Source organism: Hyla sarda, chromosome 2 (genome assembly GCF_029499605.1).
Source record: "Hyla sarda isolate aHylSar1 chromosome 2, aHylSar1.hap1, whole genome shotgun sequence".
Classification (NCBI taxonomy): Eukaryota; Metazoa; Chordata; class Amphibia; order Anura; family Hylidae; genus Hyla; species Hyla sarda.
Genome location: NC_079190.1, coordinates 165515386 through 165539665, shown reverse-complemented (window position 1 = coordinate 165539665; position 24280 = coordinate 165515386). Strand labels below are relative to the sequence as shown.

The 24280-nt window shown below is 42.5% G+C and overlaps 1 protein-coding gene across 1 annotated transcript in view; it reads left to right on the top strand.

Moving 5' to 3' along the window:
* The first annotated feature begins 16772 nt into the window (after nucleotides 1-16772).
* The window catches only part of LOC130357411 (ileal sodium/bile acid cotransporter-like), a 30728-nt gene continuing 23220 nt past the window's right edge, over nucleotides 16773-24280 (top strand). Inside the window, exon 1 of the mRNA XM_056560105.1 lies at nucleotides 16773-17182. Coding sequence (XP_056416080.1) covers nucleotides 16773-17182 — 410 coding nt within the window. The remainder of the gene's footprint in view (nucleotides 17183-24280) is intronic.

Here is a 24280-nt window from a genome sequence, read left to right as displayed (position 1 = left end):
CTACAACTCCCAGCATGCAGAGACAGCTGTTTGCTGTTTAGGCATGCTGGGAGTTGCAGTTTTGCAACATCTGGAGAGCTATAGTTTAGAGACCACTGCACAGTGGTCTCTAAACTGTGGACCTCCAGATGTTGCAAAACTACAACTCCCAGCATGCCCAGACAGCAAACTGCTGTGTGGGCATGCTGGGAGTTGTAGTTTTGCAAGATCTGGAGGTGCACAGTATAGAGATCACTTTGCAGTGGTCTCAAACTGTAGACCTCCAGCTGTTGCAAAACTGCAACTCCCAGCAAGCCTAAACAGCTCTCTGGGCATGCTGGGAGTTGTAGTTTTGCAACATCTGGAGGGTTACAGTTTAGAGACCACTATAGTGGTCTCAGACTGTAGCCCTCCAGATGTTGCTAAGTAACTCACCGGCTTCCGTCGGATCCGGGGAGCTGCGTCGCCGTCCTCTTCTTCCGACGATCGTCGCCCGCTGCCGCCGCTGATCGTCGCCCGCTGCCGTCGCCGATGGGTAAGTGGATCTTCGGCGCCGGTCCCTGTCGGTTTCCCCGTCCTGCCCCGCCTATTGTGGGCGGGCAGAACGGGGAAACCGAAAGTAAACCCCTCCGCCCCCGATCTGCTATTGGTGGTCGCGTCTAGACCACCAATAGCAGAGATAGGAGGGGTGGCACCCCTGCCACCTCACTCCTATCGCTACAGGGGGATCATGGGTGTCTAGGACACCCACGATCCCCCTTCTATTCCGGGTCACCATAGACCCGTAATGACCCGGAATCGGCGCAAATCGCAAGTGTGAATTCACTTGCGATTTGCGCCGATTGCCGATATTGGGGGTCTAATGACCCCCCTGGGCATTTGCGCGGGGTGCCTGCTGATAGATATCAGCAGTCACCCCGGCCCGGTCCCCACCCAGCACGCGGGGGGGGACCGAAATTCCCACGGGCGTACAGGTACGCCCTTGGTCCTTAAGTACCAGGGAGCAAAGGCGTACCTGTACGCCCTTGGTCCTTAAGGGGTTAATGACCACAAACTGGTCTACCTTAAATGTCGCAGAGAGAGTGGCAACCATGTGACAATTGTATTAAATGTCACACAGACCTTAATACAGTTGTTGCATAGAGTTATATAAGGCAAGGTTGACCTACCCTGTGATAATAACTTCAAAATCTGGCCCGTACATCTTTTGTGAGACATTTCACAAAAAGTCGTACATGATAAAGTGACCACTACACAAAGTGCTCTAAATAAATTTTTACAGTCTAAATGAAATGTTGCAGAAAAAGTCGCACAGGGCTAATCTGCAACTTTTCCTGTGACAAATTTAGATGTAAAAAGCAATCTAAACAGATTGATAAATTCCCCTCATTATGTATTTTCATGCACTTTTTAAACACCCATTAAAATCTAAGGAGAGGGATTTAAATACGGATGCATTTGATCCATATTGCAGATGCGTGCATATCTGTATTTGATACATTTTGCATCCGTATTTCGATTAGTATTTTTAATTATTTTTCAACTGTTATTTATAAGTGAACAAGTAAACCCACTCTTGTGCTTTGCCCTTGTACTCAAAGAAAATGTAAACCACTGGTGTTGAGAGCGGATATTCGAATAGTAAATTTTTTTCGCGAATATTGGCACTTCGCGATTTCATGATTACTTAGAATATCGAAAATGATATTCGTTATGAGGAATATTTCTTTTTTTATTAAATGTAAATTAAAAGTGATCATCCCTCCCTGCTTCCAGTTTGTGGGCCAAAGAAGGCGAATATGCAAATGCCAATTCTATGCGCAAATTATGCGAATATCGGCACTTCCAGAGGACACTGATCCCTCCTTACTTTTAGCTTGGGGGCCAATGAGAAGGATGCAAATACAGTTGTCAGAGGTTATCAACATCCCTAGCAACCAATAGGAAAGTAGTTAGTTGAAAGATATAATCACGCATGCACATTTTGCGAATTGTATTATGAATTTAGCATGGGAAAAAAGTGAATGAATATGCGAAATTCGTAAATATAGGATGAATATTTGTCCAAATAGTCGTGAAATATTGCAAATTCGAATATGGCCTATTCCACTCATCACTGTAAACCACTTCTCAGTTATATAGTAATTAGTAAATATCTTTTAGGTGAGGGTTGCATTAAAATGTTTAGCCACCTTTTTTTCTTACAGGAGAAGACAGTGTAATGACATTATTATACTGTTTCTTTTCCTCACTAGTGTTAGGAACGAATATTCGCAATGCGAATATTTATTGCAAATATCGCATATTCACGAATTTGCGTATATTGTGAATGTAGCGCTAAATATTCGCAATTATGAATATTCGCATTTATTTTCACAGTACACATCCCAGTGATCATCCCTCCCTGCTTCCAGCTTGTGGTATAAACAAGGCTCCAATACTAGTTACTGTGTCAGACCGGCGGGCGCATATTGATCCCTCCCTTTTTTTAGCTCTTTCACGCTATATTGTGCATGCGAATTAAATGGTGAATGCGCATGTGCATGCAAATTTTATGGCGCATAGTAAAAAAAGGACGCAAATATTGCGAATATGTGAATGTTGTGAATATATGACGAATATTCCTCCATATATTCGCAAAATATCGCAAATTTGAATATGGCCTATGCCACTCAACACTATTCCTCACTAAGTTAGTGCCAAAACACCACCCAAAGAGGAGGGGTTTGTGGTGGGGAAACTCTGGACAGTCCCACAATGGTGTAGGATCACTACTATTTCCTGCTTTGGCAAACTGGTTGACATTTTAACAACTGGGACCCAGGGAGAATCGTCTGGATCTCACCTTCGTTTTCAAGAAAGGACAAAAAAACATACCATTAAAGGGATAATTAAAACAATAATATATTTCTACTCTAACACACGCAAAAAAAAAAAACTGATCAATCATACTTAAGTGGTCAATGAACCCCAAGTATATGGCAACGTATTGGTTCACGCTCACAAACAAGGGCACTTGTCTGCATTGCTTCTCATGAATATATATTATGCAGTATCATAGAGCAGGAAGAATGCATCTCATTCCTCCTCCACTAGATGTCATGGTTGCATTTATTGATACTCATAACATATACGTCAGACTTCAGAGGAATCTCCTTTTTCTACTATTATGTCACTTGCTTCTGCAATGCTTGCGGTGTCGCTTATTGTCCTCATTGCCATTGTCATCAGATCTAAAGTATCTATTTTCCCTATTTTGGTAATAAATATAACTATTTTTAATGATTGTACATACATAACATTTTTTGCATAGGTTCTTGTACTTGGTATATATGCATAGGCTGGTCCTGCTTAGGATTTCTGCCGAGGTACTTAGAATTATATGGTCAGGCCCTTGCTGTGTGTTGTTTAATCGACTAAATAGCCTCTGATGCTGTATAAGCAAAAAAATAAAATAAATAGATTAAAAACATATAACTTACACATTGCAGGGGTACTCCCATGAAAAACTTTTTTTTTTAAATCAACTGGTGCCAGAAAGTTAAACAGATTTGTAAATCACTTCTATTAAAAAAAAATCTTAATCCTTCAAGTACTTTTTAGGGGCTGTATACTAAAGAGAAATCCAAAAAAGAAATGCATTTCCTCTGATGTCATGACCACAGTGCTCTCTGCTGACCTCTGCTGTCCATTTTAGGAAGTGTCCAGAGCAGCATATGTTTGCTATGGGGATTTTCTCCTGCTCTGGACAGTTCCTAAAATGGACAGCAAAGGTCAACAGAGAGCACTGTGGTCATGACATCAGAGGAAATGCATTTCTTTTTTGGATTTCTCTTAAGTATACAGCCCCTAAAAATTACTGGAAGGATTAAGATTTTTTTAATAGAAGTGATTTACAAATCTGTTTAACTTTCTGGCACCAGTTGAAAAAAAAAAAAAAAAAAAAATAAGTTTTACACAAAGAGTACCCCTTTAACTCCTTAACCCCTTAAGGACCCAGCCATTTTACACCTTAGGACCCGGCGATTTTTTCCACATCTGACCACTGTCACTTTAAACATTTATAACTCTGGGATGCTTTTAGTTATCATTCTGATTCCGAGAATCTTTTTTCGTGACATATTCTACTTTAACATAGTGGTAAAAATTTTTGATAACTTGCATCCTTTCTTGGTGAAAAATCCCAAAATTTGATGCAAAATTTGAAAATTTTGCATTTTTCTAACTTTGAAGCTCTCTGCTTGTAAGGAAAATGGATATTCCAAATAAAAAAAATTTATTCACATATACAATATGTCTACTTTATGTTTGCATCATAAAATTGACGTGTTTTTACTTTTGACAGACACCAGAGGGCTTCAAATTTCAGCAGCAATTTTACAATTTTTCACAAAATTTCCCAACTCACTATCTTTCAGGGACCAGTTCAGGTTTGAAGTGGATTTGAAGGGTCTTCATTTTAGAAATACCCCACAAATGACCCCATTATAAAAACTGCACCCCCCCCCCCCAAAGTATTCAAAATGACATTCAGTGAGCATTTTAACCCTATAGGTGTTTCACAGTAATAGCAGCAAAGTGAAGGAGAAAATTCACAATCTTCATTTATTACACTCGCATGTTCTTGTAGACCCAAATTTTGAATTTTTACAATGGGTAAAAGGAGAAAATGTATACTTGTATTTGTAGCCCAATTTCTCTCGAGTAAGCACATACCTTATATGTCTATGTAAATTGTTCGGCGGGCGCAGTAGAGGGCTCAGAAGCGAAGGAGTGACAAGGGGATTTTGAAGAGTAGGTTTTTCTGAAATGGGTTTTGGGGGGCATGTTGCATTTAGGAAGCCCCTATGGTGCCAAAACAGCAAACAAAAACCCACATGCCATACCCATTTTGGAAACTAGACCCCTCGGGGAACGTAACAAGGAATTAAGTGAGCCTTAATACCCCACAGGGGTTTCACGACAATTGCATATGTAAAAAAAAAAAATTTTCTCACTAAAATGTGTTTCCCCCCAAATTTCACATTTTTGCAAGGGTTAATAGCAGAAAATAACCCCCCCCCCCAAATTTGTAATCCCATCTCTTCGGAGTATGGAGGTACTCCATAAGTTGACCTGAAGTGCACCACGGGCGAACTACAATGCTCAGAAGAGAAGGAGTCATATTTGGCTTTTTGAGAGAAAATTTTGCTTGGGGGGCATGTTGCATTTAGGAAGCCCCTATGGTGCCAGAGCAGCAGAAAAAAAAACACATGGCATACCATTTTGGAAACTAGACCTCTTGAGGAACATAACAAGTAATTAAGTGAGCCTAAATACTCCAAAGGGGTTTCACGACTTTTGCATATGTAAAATTTTTTTTTCACTAAAATGTGTGTTTCCCCCAAAATTTCATATTTTTGCAAGGGTTAATAGCAGAAAATATCCCCCAAAATTTGTAACCCCATCTCTTCGGAGCATGGAGGTACCTCATAAGTTGACGTGAAGTGCACTTCGTGCGAACTACAATGCTCAGAAGAGAAGGAGTAATATTTGGCTTTTTGAGAGCAAATTTTGCTAGGGGGGCATGTCGCATCTAGGAAGCCCCTATGGTGCCAGAACAGCAAAAAAAAAAAAAAACACATGGCATACCATTTTGGAAACTAGACCCCTTGAGGTACGTAACAAGGAATTAAGTGAGCCTTAATACCCAACAGGGGTTTCACGACTTTTGCATATGTAAAATAAAAAAATAAAAAATGTCACTAAAATATGGGTTTTCCCCAAAATTTTACATTTTTACAAGGGTTAATAGCAGAAAAGACCCCCAAAATTTATAAATACATTTCTTTGGAATAAGGACATACCTTAATGTTTGATGATTTTTGCTCCGCAGGTGCACACCAGGTCTTGGAGTGGGAGGTCAGTCAGGGGCCTTTAGCTTATCATAGCAGCCAGGATGTGGGACCCCCCCTCAAGAAGCATTCATGGGGGGACCACTGAGCCCTAAAATAGGGGAACACTATGGGGGGCAACGGGCCATAACTGGGGTAGACAGGTGGGGTACAGAGGCCCGTAATATGGGGTACAGTGGGCCAGAAAACTATGAATCATAAAATAATAAAACAGGATATGTTCCCAGAATGATGACCCAGAGCATAGCCAAAACTAAAAAAAATATGCCCGCCCCATACCCTATGCTCTGAGTCATCATTCTGGGAATGTAATATGTGTGGCCGTCCCTAACCTATTGCCTCAAATGCGCACCCGCTCAGGTGGAGAGAGAGCGCTGCGCATTTGAGGCAACATAAAAAAGTCCCCGATGATAGTGACTCAGTGACCTATGTCCCACGCAGCTCCCTGAAGCCCTAATAGGACCCGGGGTCAGGGATCAGACCCTAATAGGACCCTTGGGGACCTATTAGGGTGTCGGGGGAGGGGGGGTCCTTTTTTTTAACTTTTTTTTACTTTTATTTCACTTTTTTACTTATTTACTCCTACCTGTCCCTGCAATCCGCTGTCCATATTCTAAGGCTCCTGAGGGGGCTCCTGAGCTCTGAGGGGGGATCCACGGCTTCTTCTCACTGCTGCACCCGCTGAATGAACGAAGAGAGCGGGTGCAGCAGCGGGAAGGGACCGTTAACTCTCCTCTGCCCCTCTGCTATTGGCTGGACGATCGCCAGCCAATAGCAGCGTTGCTGGGGCGTTGACAGTATTGTCACCGCTCCAAAGCAACGGCAGGTGATAGGCGGTGTACTGTACAACGCCGATCACCATTTATTTCCAGGTCATCGGGTCACAAGTGACCCGAATGACCCGAATCGCCGAAGATCACTTGCGTGATTTCGCAAGCGATCTCTGGCGATCGCCGACATGCGGGGGTCCCGGGACCCCCCTCGGCATTTGCACGGCATGCCTGCTGAAGGATATCAGCAGACATGCCGTTCCGATCTCTGCCCGGCACGCGGCAGGGACCGGAAAATGCCAGGACGTACGGGGACGTCCTGGGTCCTAAAAAGCCCAGGGTGCGGGGACGTCCCCGTACATTCTGGGTCCTTAAGGGGTTAAGGGGTCCTGTATGCCCTACGCCCGGTCCCGGTGTTTAAAACGGGGTCACGCCGTGACCCCGCATCACACCAGATCGGTCCCGGCTGCTAATCATAGGCGGGACCCTGGGCTAACAGCGCACGGCATCGATCGTTGTGCCGCTTGCTGTTAACCCTTCAGACACGGCTATCAAAGTTGACCGCCACATCGTAAAACGAAAGTAAACGCTTCCCGGCAGCTCAGTCGGGCTGATTGGGACATCGCCATATAATCGCGATGTTCCAATCAGCTGGGACGCAGGCAGAGGTCTCCTTACCTTTCTCCGTGGCGTCCAATCGACGATTGATTGCTCCAAGCCTGAGCTACAGGCTTGAGCAATCGAGCCCCTATCTGACTGATCCGTGCAAAGCTATGGCTTTGCAGGGATCAGCATGGGAGATCAGTGTGTGCAGTGTTATAGGTCCCTATAGGAGCTATAGCACTGCAAAAAAAAAAAGTTAACCAAGGTCATTTAACCCCTTCCCTAATAAATGAAATTAAATCACCCCCCCTTTTCCCATAAAAAAAACTGTGTAAATAAAAATAAACATATGTGGTAACGCCGCGTGTGAAAATGTCCGAACTATAAATATATATCGTTAATTAAATCGCACGGTCAATGGCGTGCGCTCCAAAAAATTCCAAAGTCCAAAATAGTGTATTTTTGGTCACTTTTTATATCATGAAAAAATGAATAAAAAGCGATCAAAAAGTCCGATCAATACAAAAATGGTACCGATAAAAACTTCAGAACACGGCGCAAAAAATGAGTCCTCATCCTGGCCTGTACGCGGAAAAATAAAAAGTTATAGGGGTTAGAAGATGAGAATTTTTAACAAATACATTTCCCTGCATGTAGTTATGATTTTTTTCCGAAGTATGACAATATCCAACCTATATAAGTAGGGTATCATTTTAACCGTATGGACCTACAGAATAAATATAAGGTGTTATTTTTATCAAAAAATGCACTGCGTAGAAACGGAAGCCCCCAAAAGTTACAAAATGAAATTTTTTCTTCAATTTTGTCGCACAATGAATTTTTTTTCCGTTTCGCCGTGGATTATTGGGTAAAATGACTAATGTCAATGCAAAGTAGAATTGGTGGCACAAAAAAATTAGCCATCATATGGAATTTTATGTGCAAAACTGAAAGCGTTATGATTTTTAGAAGGTGATGAGGAAAAAATGAAAATGCAAAATGGAAAAACCCTGTGTCCTTAAGGGGTTACCCCCTTAATGACCACGGACGTAAATGTACGTCCTGGTTTGTCGAGACTTCCCGCACCAGGATGTACATTTACGTCCTGTGTATGACCGCGAGCATCGGAGCGGTGCTCGCGTCATACACGGCAGGGACCCGCCGGTAATGGCCGACATCCGCTATCGCGTGGATGTCCGCCATTAACCCCTCAGATGCCGTGATCTGTACAGATCACAGCATCGGCGGCAATGTGCATAATAAAATAGATGATCGGATCGCCCACAGCGCTGCCGCGGCAATTTGATCATCTGTAATGGTGGCTGGAGGTCCCCTCACCTCAGCCGTCTCCCGACATCTCCTGCTCTGGTCTGAGATCGAGCAGACCAGAGCAGGAGATAGCCGATAATACTGATCAGTGCTATGTCCTATACATAGCACTGAACAGTATTAGCATCAAAGGATTGCTATAGATAGTCCCCTATGGGGACATAAAAAGTTGAAAAATCCCCTCCCCCAATAAAAATAAAAATTGTCAGTTTTTCCCATTTTACCCCCAAAAAGCGTAATTTTTTTTTATAAACATATTTGGCATCGCCGCATGCATAAATGTCCAAACTATCAAAATATAATGTTAATGATCCCATATGGTGAACGGTGTAAACGTAAAAAAATTAAAAAATGCAGCTTTTTTGTCACATTTTACTAAAAAATTTTTTTATAAAAAATGATATAAAAGTTTTATATATGCAAATGTTGTATCGATAAAAATTTCAGATGACGGCACAAAATATTAACCCTTATACCGCCCTATATACGGAAAAATGAAAAAGTTATAGGTGGTCAAAATAGGGCAATTGTAGATTACTGATTTTGTACAAAAAGATTTAGATTTTTTTTTAGCGGTACAAAAATATAAAAGTATCTAGCCATGGGTATAATTTTAATCGTATTGACCCACAGAATAAAGAACACATGTAATTTTTACCGTAAATTATACAGTGTGAAAACGAAACCCTCCAAAATGTGCAAAATTGTGGTTTTCATTTCAATTTCCTTCCTAAAAATATATTTGGTTTCATTACAAAGTACAATTGGTCACGCAAAAAACAAGCTCTTATATGGGTCTGTAGATGGAAATATGAAAGAGTTACGGACTTTAGAAGGCGAGGAGGAAAAAACGAAAATGCAAAAATAAAATTGGCCTGGTCCTTAAGGTGAAAATGGGGTCAAGGACCAGGGGTTTTTCCATTTCTCACCTTTAAAAAATCATTACTCAATTTTGCACCTAAAAATCCATATGATGGCTTATTTTTTGTGCCACCAATTCTACTTTGTAATGACATCAGTCATTTTACCCAAAAATCTACGTCAAAACGAAAAAAAAAATCATTGTGAGACAAAAAAATAAAAAACACCATTTCGTAAGTTTTGGGGGCTTCTGTTTCTACGCCGTACATTTTTCGGTAGAAATTACACATTTTCTTTATTCTATAGGTCAATACGACTACTACTTTTATAGGTTTGATTTTGTCGTACTTCTGAAAAAAATCATATTTATCGGCGTATAACACGCACTTTTTAGGCTAAAATTTTTAGCCTAAAGTCTATGTGCGTGTTATACGCCGATAAGCCACTGCAGTTCAATGATTTAAAGCGGGCGATTTAAATAAATGAACTGCAGCGGCTTTGCAGATGCAGAGACAGCCAGCGCTGCCGGCTTCTCTGCCCCTGCCTGCCCTGGGGTCTAGAGCCCTGCTGCTGGCTCTTCTCTCCCCCTGGCTATCGGCGCCGCTGCCCATTCTCTCCCCTTGACTATCGGTGCCGGCGCCCCATTGCCAGGGGGAGAGAAGCGGCGCCGGCAATGGGGTAGTGGCGTCGACAGACAGGGGGAGAGAAGGGGCAGCGGCACCCATTGCCCGTGCCGCTGCCCCGTTACCACCCCCCATCCCCGGTTGCATAATTACCTGTTGCCGGGGTCGGGTCCGCGCTGCTTCAGGCCTCTGGTGTGTGTCCCTTGCGTCGTTGCTATGCGCTGCACGGCGCAGCGCATGACGTCAGTGCGCCGCGCCGTGCAGTGCATAGCAACGACGCAGGGAACACACACCGGAGGCCTGAAGCAGCGCGGACCCGACCCCGGCAACAGGTAATTATGCAACCAGGGATGGGGGGAGGAAACGGGGCAGCGGGGCCGGCAATGGGTGCCGCTGCCCCTTCTCTCCCCCTGGCTGTCTGCGCCGTTGCCCCATTGCCAGCGCCGCTTCTCTCCCCCCGATAGTCAGGGGGAGAGAACGGGCAGCGGCGCAGATAGCTAGCGGGAGAGAACCGGCGGCAGCAGGGCTCTAGACCCCAGGAAAGGCAGGGGGAGAGAAGCGGGCAGCTACGGCCTCTCTCCCCCTGCCTTTCCTGGGGGTGTATACACGCGCACACACACGCACCCTCATTTTACCATGGATATTTGGGTAAAAAACTTTTTTTACCCAAATATCCTTGGTAAAATGAGGATGCCTGTTATAGGCAGGTGCGTGGTATACCCCGATAAATACGGTACATGCAGGAAATTTTATACGTTTAAAATTGTCATCTTCTGACCCCTTTAACTTTTTATTTTTCTGCGTATGGGGCGGTATGAGGGCTCATTTTTTGCGTCGTGATCTGAAGTTTTTAGCGGTACCATTTTTTTATTGATCTGACTTTTTATTCATTTTTTCATGATATAAAAAGTGACCAAAAATACACTATTTTGGACTTTGGAATTTTTTCCACGTACGCCATTGACCGTGAGGTTTGATTAATGATATATTTTTATAATGCAGACATTTCCGCACGCGGTGATACCAAATATGTTTATTTCTATTTACACTGTTCTTTTTTTTTTTTTTTAATGGGAAAAGGGGGGTGATTCAAACTTTTATTAGGAAACGGTTTAACCCCTTAAGGACTCAGGGTTTTTCCGTTTTTGCACTTTCGTTTTTTCCTCCTTACCTTTTAAAAATCATAACCCTTTCAATTTTCCACCTAAAAATCCATATTATGGCTTATTTTTTGCGTCGCCAATTCTACTTTGCAGTGATATTAGTCATTTTACCCAAAAATGCACTGCGAAACGGAAAAAAAATCATTGTGCGACAATATCGAAGAAAAAATGCCATTTTGTAACTTTTGGGGGCTTCCGTTTCTACGCAGTGCATATTTCGGTAAAAATTACACCTTATCATTATTCTGTAGGTCCATACGGTTAAAATGATCCCCTACTTATATAGGTTTGATTTTGTCGTACTTCTGAAAAAAATCATAACTACATGCAGGAAAATTTATATGTTTAAAAATGTCATCTTCTGACCCCTATAACTTTTTTATTTTTCCATGTACAGGGCGGTATGAGGACTCGTTTTTTGCGCCATGATCTGAAGTTTTTATCGGTATGATTTTTGTTTTGATTGGACTTTTTGATCACTTTTTATTCATTTTTTAATGGTATAAAAAGTGACCAAAAACACGCTTTTTTTGACTTTGGAATTTTTTTGCGCGTACGCCATTGACCGTACGGTTTAATTAATTATATATTTTTATAGTTCGGACATTTATGCATGCGGCGATACCACATATGTTTATTTTTTTTTTACACTGTTTTATTTTGTTTTATGGGAAAAGGGGGGTGATTCAAACTTTTATTAGGGAAGGGGTTAAATGACCTTTATTAACACTTTTTTTTTACATTTTTTTTTTGCAGTGTTATAGGTCCCATAGGGACCTATAACACTGCACACACTGATCTTTTACACAGATCACAGGCATGTATTAACACGCCTGTGATCAGTGTTATCGGCGCTTGACTGCTCCTGCCTGGATCTCAGGCACGGAGCAGTCATTCGCCGATCGGACACCAAGGAGGCAGGTAAGGGCCCTCTCGGTGTCCTGCCAGCTGTTCAGGACGCCGCGATTTTACCGCGGCGGTCCCGAACAGCCCGACTAATAATGAGTCGGGTCACTTTCACTTTCGCTTTAGAAGCGGCGGTCAAAGCTTCTAAAGGGTTAATACCGCACATCGCCGCGATCGGCGATGTGTGGTATTAGCCGCGGGTCCCGGCCGTTGATGAGCGCCGGGACCGACGTGAAATGATGCGGGATCGCGGCGCGATCCCGCTTCATTTCGCAGGAGCTGGCGCAGGATGTAAATATACGTCCTGCGTCGTTAAAGGGGTACTAGCGTGGAAAACTTTATTTTTTTTTTTTTAAATCAACTGGTGCCAGAAAGTTAAAGAGATTTGTGAATCATTTCTATTAAAAATCTTAATCCTTCCAGTACTTTTTAGGGGCTGTATATTAAAGAGAAATCCAAAAAGAAATGCATTTCCTGTGATGTCCTGACCACAGTGCTCTCTACTGACCTCTGCTGTCCATTTTAGGAACTGTCTAGAGAAGCATATGTTTGCTATGGGGATTTTCTCCAGTTCCTAAAATGGACAGCAGAGGTCAGCAGAGAGCACTGTGGTCAGGACATCACAGGAAATGCAGCCCCTAATACAGCCCCTAAAAAGTACTGGAAGGATTCAGATTTTTTAATAGAAGTGATTTACAAATCTGTTTAACTTTCTGGCACCAGTTGATAAAAAAAAAAAAAAAAAAAATTCAACGGTAGTACCCCTTTAACCCCTTAAGGACTCAGCCCATTTTGGCCTTAAGGACTCAGACAATTTAATTTTTACGTTTTCATTTTTTCCTCCTCGCCTTCTAAAAATCATAACTCTTTTATATTTTCATCCACAGACTAGTATGAGGGCTTGTTTTTTGCGCGACCAGTTGTCCTTTGTAATGACATAACTCATTATATCATAAAATGTATGGCGCAACCAAAAAACACTATTTTTGTGGGGAAATTAAAACGAAAAACGCAATTTTGCTAATTTTGGAAGGTTTCGTTTTCACGGCGTACAATTTATGGTAAAAATGATGTGTGTTCTTTATTCTGAGGGTCAATACGATTAAAATGCTATCCATTATTACATACTTTTCTATTATTGTTGTGCTTAAAAAAAATCACAAACTTTTTAACCAAATTAGTACGTTTATAATCCCTTTATTTTGATGACGTCTAACTTTTTTATTTTTCCGTATAAGCGGCGGTATGGGGGCTCATTTTTTGCGCCATGATCTGTACTTTTCATTGATACCACATTTGCATATAAAAAACTTTTAATACATTTTTTATAATTTTTTTTTAATAAAATGTATTAAAAAAGTAACAATTTTGGACTTTTTTTTTTTTTTGTTCACGCCGTTCACCGTACGGGATCATTAACATTTTATTTTAATAGTTCGGACATTTACGCAAATATTTACCAAATATGTCTATAAAATAAATTTTTTACGCTTTTTGGGGGTAAAATAGGAAAAAACGGACGTTTTACTTTTTTATTGGGGGAGGGGATTTTTCACTTTTTTTTTACTTTTACTTTTACATTTTTTTTTACACTTGAATAGTCCCCATAGGGGACTATTCATAGCAATACCATGATTGCTATTACTAATCTGTTCTATGTATAGGACATAGAACAGATCAGTGTTTTCGGTGATCTTCTGCTCTGGTCTGCTCGATCTCAGACCAGAGCAGGAGACGCCGGGAGCCGAAAGGAGGAAGGTGAGGGGACCTCCGTGCGGCGTTATGAATGATCGGATCCCCGCAGCAGCGCTGCGGGCGATCCGATCATTCATTCAAATCGCGCACTGCCGCAGATGACGGGATCTGTATTGATCCCGGCACCTGAGGGGTTAATGGCGGATGCCCGCACAAAATGACCACAAGATGACAGTATAAGACCACAAATGGATTTGAGTAATGGAATTGTAACTGTATATATATATATATATATATATATATATACACATATATATATATATTTGTATATATACAAGTAGGCTGTTAGCCTCTGAGCACCCTCATCCAGTCATCTCCCAGCACAACGGCATAATCCGAAATACAGTAAATCACAGGACCGGTGAGTGCGAGTGAATCTTCTCTTTGAGAAGCATCTGTCATCACTTAGCACCACGGCAGTGAAATCTAAATGTAAGCAGCTACGGCCACCGATACCGCACAAAACACTCCAATACCCAGGTTAAAATGTACAAAAAATAGTAGTGCAGTGCCCTCCAAATTTTCTACATATATATATATATATATATATAGATGCAAATCATAAAATGTTGCCTTTTTTATTGAACTAACAGCATTTTGTAGAGACAAGCTTTCGGGATTCCTCCCTTTATCAAGTCCAAAGCAAATCTAAGCTCACAAGCAGAAGAGACAGGTTACATCTCACAAATATGCAGGGGTTAAGACGATAGATGTGGAGATTTCACACTAAGATGGGCCATAAATTGTCCTACTATAGGAACATAGACTAAATAGATAAGGATGAGAAAAAGGGGGAGGGAGGAGGCAGCAGGGGAGAGACTGGGAATTAAGCAGGACATATGTCCTGGACTAATACGGCTACTCAAATTTACTATATATATATATATATATATATGTGTATAGCCAATAATAGGGGTAGGGCAACTTTATTAATATTTAAAGAGTGTAGGGGTGTTTTACATATAGTTCCGAGTTCAGAGTCCCGCCACAGAAGAGCTGTGACTGGAATGAGATGCACGTCTGAATGCACGAAGGGGGAGAAAGCCCAGCTGACAACCAACTGTACAGTCTCTCTGAGGTCAGGGGAAACGGAGCTGTAAAATGGATATTAGTGTTAGTATACTGACACACTGTTAAAGGGGGAAGGAAGGATAACAAGGGAATAGAAATGAAAGAGGGTTCACTGAAGGGAATGAACAGAATAGCAGTAGGAGAAAATTTATACAATTGATAAGATAAACTATGAATATATATGAAATGAATCACAGCAATTAACTAATATATATGAAATAATAATATTAAATGAAGTGGAAATAAATTAATTATACAAATATAATCATGAGGTAGTTGGAATTATGACACAAAATACTTAACTTAACTGCTAGCAGTAAAGAAAGAAGTAGATTGAGTACCAATATGGACTTTTATAACATTGGTCACTCTCTCTGATTGGCTGATTGACTGTTCTCTGCATACCTAATGAGTTGCTGGGCAAAATGTTTCTTTGTAACTTGTTAACTATTTTACTGCTGGAAAAAATTAGTAAAGAAAGAAATGCATAATAGGAGTCTCTTGTCTGCAATAAAATCTAGTCTAATTAATACCCTTTTTGTATGAGGTATTATTGAAACACAAGCATTTAGGAACCATAACAACTGGAGACCACATAAAGTTACAGAGCTGGATTTCCAAGGGCAGAGGTGCATAATGCATAAAAGCCGCCTATGTTCTGCTGACAGAGTACCAAACTGTGAACCACTGGGAGCCTGGGGGAACATGGGTTTCCAAAGTCCAAGGCTTATGTCATCAAGCAAATACCAAACATTGGATGGAGTGGTGTTAAGCATGCCGTCACTTGACTCTGGAGCAGTGGAAACATTGAATTCTGTCTGCTTTACTTCATTGTCTCAAGTAAAGTTTGAAGGATGAAGCAATATGGCTGTTTTTCAGGGGTTGGCCTAGACCCCTTAGTTACAGTGATCTTAAAGCTCCAGCATACTTAGACATTTTTAACAATTGTATGCATCCTACTTTGTGGGAACAGTTTGGGTTCAGCCCTATTCTGTTCCAGGATGACTGGGCTCCAATGCACAAAGCAAGGTCTATAAAAGCATTGTTGGGTGAGTTTGGTGTGGAAGAGCTTGACTGGCCCACATGAACCCTGACCTCAGAAAACACTTTTAAGATAATTTAGCATAGAGAATGAGAGCTAGGCCTTCATGACCAGTATCGCCGTCTGACCTCACAGATGCTCTAGTAGATGAATGGGCAAATCTTCCCACAAACATATTCTTAAATCTTGTAAAAATCTTCCCAGAAGAGTGGAAGCTGTTATAACTGCAAATGGAAGACCAACTCCATATTAATGCCTATGGATTTACAATGGGGTATCCTAAAAGCTCATGCCCCAAAACCAAAATGTTCATATAGTGTATATATGCCCAATTCCTTTTACAACTCCTGGTAGTCCATGATTCCACAAGAACAATTTTCTTTCAGAATAACTGGGAATGGAAACAAGAGATTTCTGCCTAAATAGCAGTGCCAGACAGGTCAGAAACCTGCACATATGACATAATTACAGGCTGTTAAATAAATGGTTAAACCCAATACCAAGCCATAAAGGTTAAACTATACACAATTGTGGAATTTTATGGTTGACACTTGTTACAGTCTGACACATCTTATAGTATGATTGGAGATACTGGATCTGGAAATGCACCAACACAACTAAAGTATTTATAGCCTTTTTTTATTGCTCCTGGTCCTCTTTAAATGGGAAGCTTAGAAGAACAAGCAAATAGATAAATTGAAGGAACAAACCTCAATGGATCTTACATTGCACTGATTTATAAATTCCCATATCAGTCATTTTCTTTGACATATAGAATGGAACGCTACAATATTTTGACATCCCATATTCTGCACAGTGAGCTTACATGTCCTGAAAACGCAACGACTTGTAATGGAACATCCTGTGTATTGCCTCCCGACAATTTCAATGCTATTCTCAACACAGTTTTGAGTACTGTCATCACAATCATGTTAGCACTGGTCATGTTTTCAATGGGCTGCACTGTGGAGGTAAAGAAATTTTGGGGCCACATAATACGCCCTTGGGGCATAGCAGTAGGATTCCTCTGTCAGTTTGGAATAATGCCCCTCACTGCTTTTATATTAGCTTTGGCATTTGACGTTCATCCAGTTCAAGCTGTTGTAGTTTTAATCATGGGTTGTTGTCCTGGTGGAACTGGTTCCAACATCTTGGCATATTGGGTAGATGGAGACATGGATTTAAGGTAAGATACATATATAGATGAAAAGCTTGTTTTCTTCTTTTTTTTCAAGTCTTTATATAATAGTTGAAACTCTGCTTTTGGATAGATATGTTCATTTTCAGTAGGTTGTGATTTTGATTTCAATAGACACCAGCTCTACACTTATAATACCTATTAGAAAGTACTAAATAAGGAACACTATTTCAGATCCTCCCTTGATTTTTAAGCATAAAGTAAATGTAAACTAAAGAAATATATTTATTTTTACTTAATGTAAAAAATTAGGATGGTTCTTAATTTAAAATTTACATTTCATAAACCGAAATGTGTCTCTCTCTCTCTCTCTCTCTCTCTCTCTCTCTCTCTCTCTCTCTCTCTCTCTCCCCCCCCCCCCCCCCTCTCCCCCTCTCCCTCTCCCTCTCCCCCCCCCCCCCTCTCTCCCTCTCCCTCCCTCTCCCTCTCCCTCTCCCTCCCTCTCCCTCTCCCTCCCTCTCCCTCTCCCTCTCCCTCTCCCCCCCTCTCCCCCCTCTCCCCCTCCCTCTTTCCCTCTTTCCCTCTTTCCAAAGTTCTTCTTACCATGTTAAATCCAGTGCAGATGTATTTGGAGACAATTAAATCTTGGGGGGCATTTACTAACATGTGTGTGATTTAGTTCATTTTTTAGGCATTAACCCTTTAGACACGGCGATCAAACTTGATCGCCGTGTCTAAAACGAAAGTAAACATTGAGGTTAGCTCAGTGGTGCTGTTCAGCACCGCGGGGGTAAAATTTCAGCGTCCCAAACATCTTGCAGGAGGACGTGATGAGGATACCAACCTATCTCCTCACAGTCCAATCACCGAATGACTGCTCCGTGCCTGAGATCCAGGCAAGAGCAGTCAAATGGCAGAAAAACTGATCAATGTTATGCTATGGCATAGCATTGATCAGTGTAATAGATAAGTGTAATGCATGTTATAGTCCCCAATGGGGGCTATAACATTGCAAAAAAAAAAAAGTGAAACAAAAGTGAATAAAGATCATTTAACCCCTCCCCTAATAAAAGTTTGAATCACCCCCCTTTTCCCATTTTAAAAAAGTGTAAGTAAACATATGTGCCGTGCGTAAATGTCCAAACTCTGAAAATATATCATTAACTAAACAGCACGGTCAATGGCGTTCGCGCAAAAACTATTCCAAAGTCCAAAATAGTGTATTTTTGGTCACTTTTTATATCATGAAAAAATGAATAAAAAGCGATCAAAAATGAATAAAGAGCGCTGCACCTTAATAAAGACAAATCTACACACAAAAACTGCTCTAAAGACAATGATAAATGCCCCCACATGTATATATTGTTCCAAATAAAAAAAATACCCTTTTTCTAGAGATAGATAGATAGATAGAGCTTGAAAAATTAGTTGAAATGTTTTTGTTTGTGCATATAATGGATTAAGTTGTCTTTTCACTTTTTTATCACTATTCCTGGACTGCTGAGGGGTTTTTCTTTGTTTATGAAGTTGGCCCCTAATCAAGGACCCTTCCTGCTGGCACCATTTATGGACTTTATGGACCTGGTAGTGTTGCTTTCCTAGATAGATAGATAGATAGATAGATAGATAGATAGATAGATAGATAGATAGATAGATAGATAGATAGAGAGATAGACATGAGATAGATGATAGATAGATAGATAGATAGATAGATAGATAGATAGATAGATATGAGATAGATGATAGATAGATATGAGATAGATATGAGATAGATAGATGATAGATTGATTGATAGATAGATAGACATGAGATAGATAGATGATAGATAGATACATATGAGATTGATAGATATGAGATAGATATGAGATAGATAGATATGAGATAGATAGATAGATTATAGATGATAGATAGATAGATATTAGATAGATAGATAGATAGATAGATAGATAGATAGATAGATATTAGATAGATAGATGTGAGATAGATAATAGATAGATGTGAGATAGATAGATGATACATAGATATATAGATATGAGATAGACAGATAGATAGATAGATAGATAGATAGATAGATAGATAGACATGTGCATGTGTTTTCAATAGGACAAGGGTAGTAAGCCACAACAAGACACAGCTGGTTATCTCCAGGGAGAACAAAAGAATTTGCTGATGGAATTCAGCATGCCTGATTCTTCTTCTCCCAACATCATCTGACATACACACAAGATAGTCTGACATTTTCCCAAAATTGGTAGGAATTGGCTGACAATTCTCTAATGTGTATGGGTGCCTTTAAAAGATTCCACAGACTCTATACACATTACAATCTAGAATTTAAATTCCACAATCTGTGCTAGGCTATGTAGGTCCTTCATCAGACATGCTTTAGCACAGTACCTAAATAGTGTGTAAAATGATGCCCATATTTATACACAAAAGGATCATAACGATAGCAATTTACATTTTCCATACAGATCAATAGCATTTATTGTACATAACATTATGAAAGGGCCAGACATGTCCAGCCTATGTCCTCTTTAACTAGTGGTGGTCAGTCAAACAAGGTAGGAGGATGCAATTGGGTTGTGGGGTTGTGAAAAAGAGGACATGGTCTGGACTTGACTGGGCTCTTGTTGTGCTGGGGAATGCCCCCTGGGTACTAGAGCCTCATACAAGGCTTATATCTTGCTGATGAAGATTGGAATCCTGATGAATAGCAATATTTAGCTAAGGACTTATTTACACCCATGTTTTCAGCTTATAGGTCTGCAGAAAAAAAAATCCGGGAAATTTGCTGTTTTCACACTACTAAGCCTAAAATAATCTGAAAGTTCCTGTTCTGTCAGGATCACTTTTCAGCATCACTATTGTTACACCGAGCGCTCCGGGTCCCTGTTCCTCCCCGGAGCGCTTGCGGTGTTCTCAAGCATACAGCGCCCTGGTCAGACCCGCTGACCGGGAGCGCTGCTCTAGTATCACCGGCGGGGATGCGATCCGCGTGGCGGGACGCGCCTGCCCGCGGGTCGCATCCCAATCTCCTCACCTGCCCCGTCCTCCTTCTGTCCAGTCCCGGCACGCGCGGCCCCGCTCTCTAGGGCGCGCGCGCCGGCTCTCTGTAATTTAAAGGGCCAGTGCACCACTAATTGGTGCCTGGCCCAATTAAGTGTAATCACTCCCTACACATAAAATTCCACGCCCCCTTCCTGTCCTTGCCGGATCTTGTTGCCTTGTGCCCTGTAAAAGCGTTTCTGTGTGTATCCCTAGCCTGTGTATCCAGACCCCTTGCCGTTGCCCCTGACTACGAACCTTGCCTCCTGCCTTGACCTTCTGCTACGTCTGACCTCGCCTTGCCTTGTCCTTGTGTACCACGCCTGTCTCAGCTGTCAGTGAGGTTGAGTCGCTATCGGGAGGAACGACCTGGGGGTTACCTGGCGCAGCACGTCCATCCCGCTTTGCGGCGGGCTCTGGTGAAAACCAGTAACCTCTTAGATTCCGTTCCCCTGGTACGGCCCACACCATCGCCTCACTGACACAGAGGATCCACTCCCGTGTCCTCCCCGCATACCAGTCCGGACCCTGACAGTAGATCCGTCATGGATCCCACTGAGGTGCCGCTGCCAAGTCTCGCTGACCTCACCTCCGTGGTTGCCCAGCAGTCTCAGCAGATCGCCCAACAAGGACAACAGCTGTCGCAGTTGGCTGCCATGCTCCAGCAGCTTCTGCCTCCACAGCCTCTACCATCTCCTCCGCCAGCTCCAGCATCTCCTCCACTACGAGCTGCCGCTTCTACCTCTAGAATCCGCCTGTCTCTTCCTGAGAAATTTGATGGGGACTCTAAGTTGTGCCGTGGGTTCCTGTCCCAATGTTCCCTGCACCTCGAGATGATGTCGGACCAGATCCCCACAGAACGGTCTAAGGTGGCTTTGGTGGTCAGCTTGTCATCTGGAAAGGCCTTGTCCTGGGCCACACCGCTTTGGGACTGCAACGATCTTGCCACTGCTTCCATCCAGTCCTTCTTCTCCGAAGTACGCAGTGTCTTTGAGGAGCCAGCCTGGGCTTCCTCAGCCGAGACGGCTCTATTGAATCTTGTCCAAGGGAGCTCTTCAGTGGGCGAATACGCCGTACAGTTCCGCACCCTCGCCTCTGAGCTAGCCTGGAATAATGAGGCCTTCAAGAAAGGTTTATCCAGCCACATCAAAGATGTTCTGGCCGCACGAGAAATTCCTGCTATCCTGTCTGAACTCATCCATTTGGCCACCCGCATTGACATGCGTTTCTCTGAAAGACGCCAGGAGCTTCGCCAGGAAAGGATCTTGTTCGTACCAGGCGGTTTTCTCGCTTGGCACCTCTCTTCCAGTGTCCTTTGCCACCTGTTCCTGTGCCTTCCGCCGAGGAGGCTATGCAAGTGGATCGGTCTCACCTAACCCAACAAGAGAGGACTTGCTGCAGGAACGAAAACTTGTGCCTGTACTGGGCTAGTACCGAACATTTCCTCAAGGACTGTCCTATTCGTCCTCCGCGTCAGGGAAACACACGCACCTAGTAAACGTGGGAGAGGCGTTACTAGGTGTGAATTCTTCCTCTCCACGACTGACTATAGCTGTGCGGATTGCCGTACCCGCTAATACTAATTCTTCCTTCTCCGCTGTGGCCTTTCTGGACTCAGGTTCAGCAGGAAATTTCATTGAAGCTTCTCTCATCAACAGATTCAATATTCCTGTTACCCGTCTCGTCAAACCTCTCTTCATTTCATCCGTGAATGGAGAAAGACTGGTCTGCACCGTGCGTTACCGCACAGAACCTCTGCTCATGAGCGTTGGAGTTCACCATCATGAAAATATAGAATTTTTTGTATTGCCCAACTGTACCTCAGAAATTCTTCTTGGCTTGCCCTGGCTCCAGCGTCACGCACCTATCCTTGACTGGGCCACCGGGGACATTAAAGATTGGGGATCTTTCTGCCACTAGCGATGTCTCAAGTCTGTTCCTACAAGCCAAGGCTCCATCGCTACACCTTTGCCTGGCCTTCCTAAGTCCTATCAGGACTATTCTGATGTTTTTTGTAAAAAGCAAGCAGAGGTCTTACCACCACACAGACCCTACGACTGCCCTATTGACTTGCTTCCTGGTACCACACCGCCCCGTGGCAGGATTTACCCACTCTCTGCTCCAGAAACGCAAGCCATGTCTGAATATATTCAGGAAAACCTAAAAAGAGGTTTTATCCGGAAATCTTCTTCTCCTGCCGGAGCTGGATTCATCTTTGTTGCTAAAAAAGATTGATCTCTACGCCCATGTATAGACTACCGCAGTCTTAAGAAAATCACAGTGAAAACCGCTATCCTCTGCCACTCATCTCTGAACTCTTTGACAGACTGCGTGGAGCAAAAATTTTCACCAAACTTGGGGGCGCATATAACCTCATTCGTATCCGTGAGGGTGACGAGTGGAAAACCACATTTAACACTAGAGATGGACACTTTGAATATCTCGTCATGCCGTTTGGACTTTGCAACGCCCCTGCAGTCTTTCAAGATTTTGTTAATGAAATTTTTCGGGACTTACTGTATACCTGCGTTGTTGTCTATTTAGATGACATCCTAATTTTTTCCTCCAACCTAGAGGAACATCGGCTCCATGTCCGTCAAGTGCTCCAGCGCCTTCGGGAAAATCATCTTTACGCCAAAATTTAAAAATGTCTTTTTGAACGCAGCTGTCTACCTTTTCTGGGATACCTAGTCTCCGGTCAGGGTCTTCAAATGGATCCTGACAAACTCTCCGCGTTATTGGATTGTCCTCGCCCCTCTGGACTTCATGATATCCAGCGCTTCCTCGGATTTGCCAACTACTATCGTCAATTCATTCCCCCCTTTTCTACCATTGCTGCTCCTATTGTGGCATTAACTAAGAATAACGTGAATTCGAGGTCCTGGCCTCCCCAAGCGGATGAAGCTTTCAATCGTCTTAAGGCCGCCTTCGCTTCTGCACCAGTCTTGTCCAGGCCAGATCCTCTGAAGCCTTTTTCCCTTGAGGTTGAGGCCTCCTCAGTTGGAGCCGGAGCTGTCCTTCTTCAAAAAAACGCTAAGGGAAAAAACTTCCCTTGCGGATTTTTCTCCAAAACTTTTTCCCCTCCTGAAAAAAACTATTCTATAGGAGACCGTGAACTATTGGCTATTAAGTTGGCACTTGAGGAGTGGAGACATCTTCTGGAAGGATCCCTTCATCCCATCACTATCTACATGGACCATAAAAATTTGTTTTATCTTCAGTCCGCCCAGCGTTTAAATCCTCACCAGGCTAGATGGTCGTTGTTTTTTGCCCGTTTCATTTTTCAGATTCATTTTCGCCCTGCGGACAAGAATGTCAGGGCAGATGCTCTATCACGTTCCACCGATGCCTCAGAATCCGAAGCTCTTCCTCAGCACATCATACCTCCAGAGTGTCTGATCTCCTCTGCTCCTGCTTCTCTGGTGCCAATTCCTCCGGGAAAAACTTATGTTCCTCCACGTCTTCGCCACCAAACTCTCAAATGGGGTCATTCCTCCCACCTGGCTGGTCATGCTGGAATCAAAAAGTCCATACAGTTAATTGCCAGACACTGTTGTTGGTCCTCCCTGGAGAAAGATGTGACAGATTTCGTACGGGCCTGTACAGTGTGTGCACGTGACAAGACTCCACGCCAGAAGCCTGCTGGTCTTCTCCTTCCTCTGCCTGTGCCTGAACAACCATGGTCCCATATAGCTATGGATTTCATCACGGACCTTCCTTCATCTCATGGCTACTCTGTCATTTGAGTGGTCGTTGATCGCTTTTCCAAAATGGCTCATTTTGTCCCGCTTCCAGGTCTTCCTTCTGCGCCTCAATTGGCAAAACAGTTTTTTCTCCAAATTTTTTGTCTCCACGGGCTTCCCACGCATATTGTCTCTGATAGAGGTATTCAATTTGTCTCAAAATTTTGGAGGGCACTTTGCAGTCAAATAAAAATCAAATTAAATTTTTCTTCTGCTTATCATCCGCAATCCAATGGACAAGTGGAAAGAGTAAACCAAATTCTTGGTGACTACCTGCGACATTTTGTTTCCTCCCGCCAAGATGATTGGGTTGACCTCCTGCCCTGGGCTGAATTCTCTTACAACTTCAAAAATT